This window comes from Tupaia chinensis, unplaced genomic scaffold (genome assembly GCF_000334495.1).
Source record: "Tupaia chinensis unplaced genomic scaffold, TupChi_1.0 Scaffold000361_2, whole genome shotgun sequence".
Taxonomy (NCBI): Eukaryota; Metazoa; Chordata; class Mammalia; order Scandentia; family Tupaiidae; genus Tupaia; species Tupaia belangeri.
This window is the reverse complement of record NW_006159858.1, coordinates 3,291,471-3,297,835: the sequence shown is the minus strand read 5'-3', so window position 1 is coordinate 3,297,835 and position 6,365 is coordinate 3,291,471. Positions and strand designations below refer to the sequence as shown.

Genomic DNA, 6,365 nt, shown 5'->3' with positions numbered 1-6,365 from the left:
GATCCCAAGAGGAGAACGGAGGAGAAGGGATTGCGGCATGACCATCCCCTCTGGGGGGTGATTTCTCGCTTTCTGTCTCTATGTCTCTCTCTGTCTGGCGAGCGCACACACTCTATAGCGAAAACCTCTCCAAAAAAAAAAAATAAGACCATATTGGGAGTGCATGTCTTCTCCCTCTCTCCACCTGTCTGTTTCCTTTTCTCATGAAATAAATCAAGAATCAAGAAGTTCTGAGCTTATAAAAAAATATTTTTAAAAAAAAATAAAGGAAAAAAATTAAGACGTGGTGGAAGTTGGGGGAAAGGTTCAGAGATCCACTTTGGGCAGCTCGGCCCACAGTACCAGGATTAGCTTAGTCATGCCTTTGGTGCTGGTTGACGTTGCATGGTTTTAAAGTGTTCTTGCAAACTCCCTGGCTCCTCTGGTTAAGAATCTGTCCTAAAGAGGAAGTCCACATGGGCTGTCGCAGAATAGTAACAGGAAAGTGCAAAATGAAACTGCTTGCTTCTCCCACTCCCAGCCAAGTGTGTAGTGGAATGCACCAATCTCTGCCCTTGTCTCTGGGACACGCGTTAATTATTAACTAAAGTCAGTCCTCAGGCTGAGCCAAGTCCAGTATTCCGAGATCAAAGCACACTCCAAAAGGTTCTCAAACTGCAGTGGTTCCGCACACCCATAAATTCCTCCTCACCTCAAGAAGGGAACACTCTAGGGGAAGCACATCTAAACTTTGGAACCACAGGGTTGTAAAACAAAGAAACTGCCTTTTCTTCAGAGAAGGGAAGTGGCTGCCTCAAGCTCATGTAACCATGAAGTAGAACAGCCAAGATCTTCAGAGGCTGAACTCTGCAGTCAGACCCCTGGGTTCAAATCTCAGCTCCACTCCTTTCTAGTTGTGGGACCTTCAACGAAGAACCAGACTTCATGGGTCTTGGTTTCCTTATCATTAGAAGGAAAAAGAGTAGCACCTATCTGTAGGTGATTTGGGGGAGTCAATGAGCTCCTCCCTGGAAAGCTCAAGAACAGTGCGGGGCAGTGCCTGGCAAGGGACAAGTACTTAGCTATGACAGTTCTCACTAAGATTAACAGGGTCTCATGCATCCAGGTGAGGCAAAAAGAAAATCCTAGGACAGTGGTGTGTCTCGGACTCTGAGGTTAAATCTCTAGAAATAAATAAATAAGGAACAAGATCTGATAAACTATCTATCACAAGGATATATTATCAAGAACCTTCATAAACAGCTTAGCTCAGCAGCAGAATCTGGATTCTTTTCCTGAGGTCATAATTTCTGGGCAGGGATCCAGGGTCCCAGGCACACCGTTGCCTAGATATAGAAGCAGCACCTTGAGCAGTTCTGGAGAAGACATTTCCTCAATCGCACATTCTGCTTGTCACTGCTGGCCCGCAGGGCTCCTTGCGTCCCCACAGAGTGACCTCATTCTGAAGGGTGGAGCAGGAGCAGCTATCTGCACACCCTAGAATCTGCTCCACTAGGCTTTCAGAGCAGAAACCAGTCAGCCCTCACCATCCTCTGTAGAAAAACCTGGTATAATTCATGCTGTCAGTGGCTTGCCCTGAGCTGGAATAAAAAATGAATTCTCCACTAATCTGTAAACTTCTCAAATCACCTAGAACTGCTCGGTGTATATAGCAAATGTATCTATTCCTACAATGCTGATGCAAGTTGAGAACACGTATTAGAAACACCTACCATTACCCTTTCCATGCTCATTTTGGCAGGGCACCTCCTATTGAGAAAACAGAACATGCATGAAGTGTGGGAAATCCACAGTTAGAATGAGGGCTCAAAGTCTAGATTCAAGGCAGAGAATGGCAAACACCTAACCCCCAGGCATAAAAAAACCCACTGGCAGGAGATAGAAAGACAATCATCTCCTTCCTTCATAAAGGGGAAGGTCCGAAAAGACACACTGACAAAAATATATGATACATGCGCAAGGGTAGTCGTTCATTATAGAGCTATTTGGAATAACTCACAGTTGGAAATAAGCCAATTGTCCTCCAGTAGGAATGGCTGAAAAAGAACTATGATTCATCCACACCATGGAGTAGAACGCCAAAGACACTCTACGCACGTCTGGAGGACACAAGAACACGAACGAAGCAAGGCAAACGATACCATTTTAGAATGCTCCCTCTTCTGTAATAGAGGAGAGAGTTTGCTTTTTTTTCTCTCCAAAAGTAATAATACAAACAAATAAAAAAAACTAATAAAAATGGTAGTCATTGGGGGAGGAAAAAAGGAATCGAAATGCCATGCAGACTTCTCTGAGTGTACTCTGGAGTTTTTACTTTGGAACTACGTTAATGTTTTATATAATTAAATATAAAATGATGGGGCCAGACAGTGACACAGCAGTAATGCAACACTCTACAAGGCCGACTCACATAGGAAGGTTTGGGGTTCACGTCTGGAGACCTCCCTGAACACATCAAGCACATGTGTGCCCATGACCCGGGGCTGGCTGAGGCTGGGGGTGAATGTTGGCGTGGAGACCCTGTTGGGAGTGCCTCTCTCTCTCTCTCTCTCTTTCTTTCTTTCTCGCTCACAGAAGAAAGGAAACCACTTTAAAAAATAAAAATAAAAAGAAGAAGAAGAAATACAAAACTAAAACAAAATCTAAGGGCTCATCTTTTCTGCTTTTTTCCCACCCATTCACTGCCGCCTCTCAGCCCTCAGCCAGTAGCAGAAAGCCCCAAAGGAGACTTAATAAGGTGCTGGGGAAGGAATGACCCTGAGGTGGACAGTCATAGGAGGCCCTGTGTGAGGCACCAGCAAGACACCCTAAGTCATGGGGGGATGCTCCCCTGCTGAAGCCCCCAGGCTATCTTAAAGTCAGACCAAGCTGCACTGCCTCACTCCCGAGGCTCACAATACTGGGATTCCCAGGTCTCACAACACTAGAATTTCCAGGTTTGGCTTCATTTTCCAAAAGACTTCCTGCCTTTCTTTCCTTAAGTCCCTCTCCATGGCATCCCAGGGTCTGGCCAGGCTGCTTTCTGGTTTAGTCTGGCTGCTGAATGGACCCTCTGGGATTAAAGGCATTACAGACGCAGCAGCAGGCTCTGCCCAGCATCCCCAGGCCCCAGCACCCCTTGCTCTATCTCTCCTCTGGGCCGACAAAATCAGCCAGAGCACACACCGGGAAAGAGCAGTCGGGTTTATCTGCCTCTCCCTGAGAATGCTGCATTCGCCATTGACAGCCCGCAAGTCTGGGTGTCAGACAGGAATGAAGGAATGGATGAGTGACCGCCACCTGGTCATACTCAATGCCACACTCAAAGACAGTGATTTTTTAAAAAAACAGGTTAAAGCATGTTGCTCAAAATACAAAGACTTTCTTATTAATTGCAACTGTTGGCAGAGTTGTTTAAATAAGAAGAACCCTCAGGTGCATAAGAAACATGAGATAATTTACCAAGTCTTACTTTGTCTGTCCCTTGATAGAGAAGGGTAGGGTTGCCCAGATAACCAATTTCCTTTTTATTTATTTATTTAGTTAGTTAGTTAGTTAGTTAGTTTAGAGAGTGATTTTTGCTATAGCGTATGTGGTGCTCACTAGAGAGACAGAGAGACAGAAAGCAAGAAATCACCCCCCGGGGGCAGGGATGACCACACCACAATCCCTTCCCTCCATTCTCCTCTTGGGATTTTTGGGCATGCACACACATGCGCCCTGAGTGAATTTTAAGTCACCTGGTCTGGGACTTGAACCACAATCGACTACCTGGCAGTCCAGCTACATAACTATTCGACCATCTGCTGGTCCCTTCTTTTTTCTTTTTTTTTTTTTAAATTTCTTAATTTTGCTAGAGAGCACATGTGTTTGTCAAACAGAGACAGAGAGGAAGAGAAAAGAGCACCCCATCATAGCAAATGATCACACCACAACCCCTTCTCCTCTATTTCCTCCTCCTTTCAGGATTTTGGACATGCATGCACACACACACAGCATGTTTCTCAAGACGTCCAGTCCAGGACTTGAGCCATGCTGTCAGCCATTTGGGATCCAGCTGCCTTATCCACCAGGCCGTAGAGCCGGCCCACCCAGATAACTTCCAACCCTAAGAGTTTATGAGATGATATGTAATGTGAGATGCTGTGCCCAACCCCCTGCATTTCCAGAAATACCATTAGTGGCCCCCATCTTCATCAGGCCCCAAATCATCCCACACTAGCAGACCAGTAGCACTTCAGAGACAAAGGCTAAGTTGGTCTTATTTAAAAACATAGAATTTCGGGGCCAACAGGAAGCATAATGAAGGTGCTGGACTCCCATATGGTCGACTGTGGTTCGAGTCCTGGACCCAGTGGCTTTGAACTCACACCAAGCGCCTGTTTGTGTGTGCCCTAAGAGAGGAGAATGAAAGATAAAGAATTGCAGCATGACCATCCCTCCTGGGAGGTTATTTCTCACTTTCTGTCTCTCTGTCTCTCTCAGTCTCTCCAGTAAGTGCATGAGTGCACACACCCTATAGCAAAAATCTCTCTAGGATTCATGCTAGGAAGAAGCATGAATCCCAGGGAAAACTGTCACATTGTCACATGCCACCTAAGATCTTGGACACTCTGAGAAGAACAGGTTGCAAACTCTCTGCATGTTTCCTCCTTCCATGACTGAACACAATAGGAACCTGGAAGCTGTTTTCATATGTCCAAGGTAGACTGTTACATACTTGCTAAGGCTCCTTGTTCATACATTAGTAAGAATTTCAAAGCAGTAAACAAAGCATGGGACCCTACAGGACTGCATCGACAGTATGCCCCGGAAGCCAGCCCAGATTGCATCCTAAGACAAGAACAGGGGAACCATTTCAAAGCAAATGGGGGTATGTGAGAGTCCGATGAAACAGTTTGTGAGAGTCAAATGTTAAATTCTGGAAACTCTGCCATCTGGTTAATGTCATGTTTGTTACTTGCGATTGCCATGGTAGGATATTTACAGCAAACGCTACAAATCAAGGTCTTTGTCTCTCATTTTCTTTCTTTTTAGGGGTGGGGATAGAGGGTATAGCTGATTATTAAGCACTGATGGACATACCACTGAACTTACTGGTAAGAATTCAGAGAGTTGTTTAATGCTTGAAAAAGAAACTATTTCTTCTTCTTCTGGATACGATGATTCAGTTTCCTTGTTTACTACTGGTGTCGCTTCCTCAGCTGCTGAAAATAAAACAGGTAGAAAACAAAAAATCACCTCTGACCCGTACTAATCCAAGATAACCATTCACCAAAAGCATCCACCAAAGGAAATCATTTTATAGACACCCAGGGAAAGTGTGTATTTTATAATTATTTTTGTTACTGTTATATTTTTGTTCTTTATATTACTATATTTTCTTTCTTGTTGTTTTTGCTTTCGTTATTTTTTAATAATTTTATTAGTTCCCTAGCTACTATTAATATGTACTTTACTAGGGACCAGCAGTTAGCGTAATGGCTATGTTGCTGGACTCCCATGTAGTCAACCGCGGTTCAAGTCCCGGACCCAGTGGCTTAAAGCCGGGCACGTGTGCGTGCGTGTCCAAGATTCCGAGAGGAGAATGGAGGAGAAGGGATTGCGGTGTGGCCATCCCCCCTAGGGGGTGATTTCTCGCTTTCTGTCTCTCTGTCTCTTTAGTTCTGGTGAGCGCAGGGACCCTATAGCAAAAACCTCCCCCCAAAAATAATTAATTACTTAAATAAATAAATAAAAAGAATGAACTATGTCTGTGTTATAGTCAGAAAATGTCAGCCACACTGGTTGGAAGAAAAAGCATGTTACAGAATGCAATCAGCATGGTCTTAGTTAAGCTTTGTTTGTTCATGTGCTTTTTGTCAGAGGGCACTCTCCAAAGAGAGAGAGAGAGAGGCAACGTGAGACAGTACTGTCCATGAGAAATGGCCTCACCACAGTCCCTTCTTCATTTCACCCTCCCTTCAGGATTCTGGGCACATACGCACCCCGTGTGTTTCAAGCCATGCAGTTGGCCATGTGGGATCTAGCCACCTTAGCCACCACACCACAGGATGGTCCAATATAAATATCTATACACACATACACACACACATAGAAAAAAATCTACAATAATACATGCCAAAGAGTGGTTATTTCTTGGGAATGGGCTGGCAATGGAAGAGGGAGAGAGAGGCTTTTACCTTCTACACGCTATAGTCTTTTAATTATTTGAAACTTACTTTATTGTAAATCATAGGTATTATTCTTTTTCTTAAAGGCTTCTTTTTTAAATTTTATTTTTCATTATCATTTTTAAAATTTACCGGAAATGGGGGTGAGGAATAAGAAAACAAGCTGCCAGGTTTGGGACATAAACTGTGGTCGACAATGTGGGTGTCGACCGC

At 44.2% G+C, this 6,365-nt stretch overlaps 1 protein-coding gene across 4 annotated transcripts in view; it reads right to left on the bottom strand.

Annotated features, from left to right (window-relative positions):
- Positions 1-6,365, bottom strand: part of CASP10 (caspase 10) — a 44,716-nt gene that overhangs the window by 11,477 nt on the left and 26,874 nt on the right. Inside the window, exon 5 of one of the 4 annotated variants that reach the window (XM_014589552.2) lies at positions 5,065-5,186. In XM_014589552.2, the coding sequence (XP_014445038.1) occupies positions 5,065-5,186 (122 nt within the window). The remainder of the gene's footprint in view (positions 1-5,064; positions 5,187-6,365) is intronic. The other 3 variants (XM_014589553.2, XM_006153030.3, XM_027773639.1) reach the window with 3 other exon arrangements.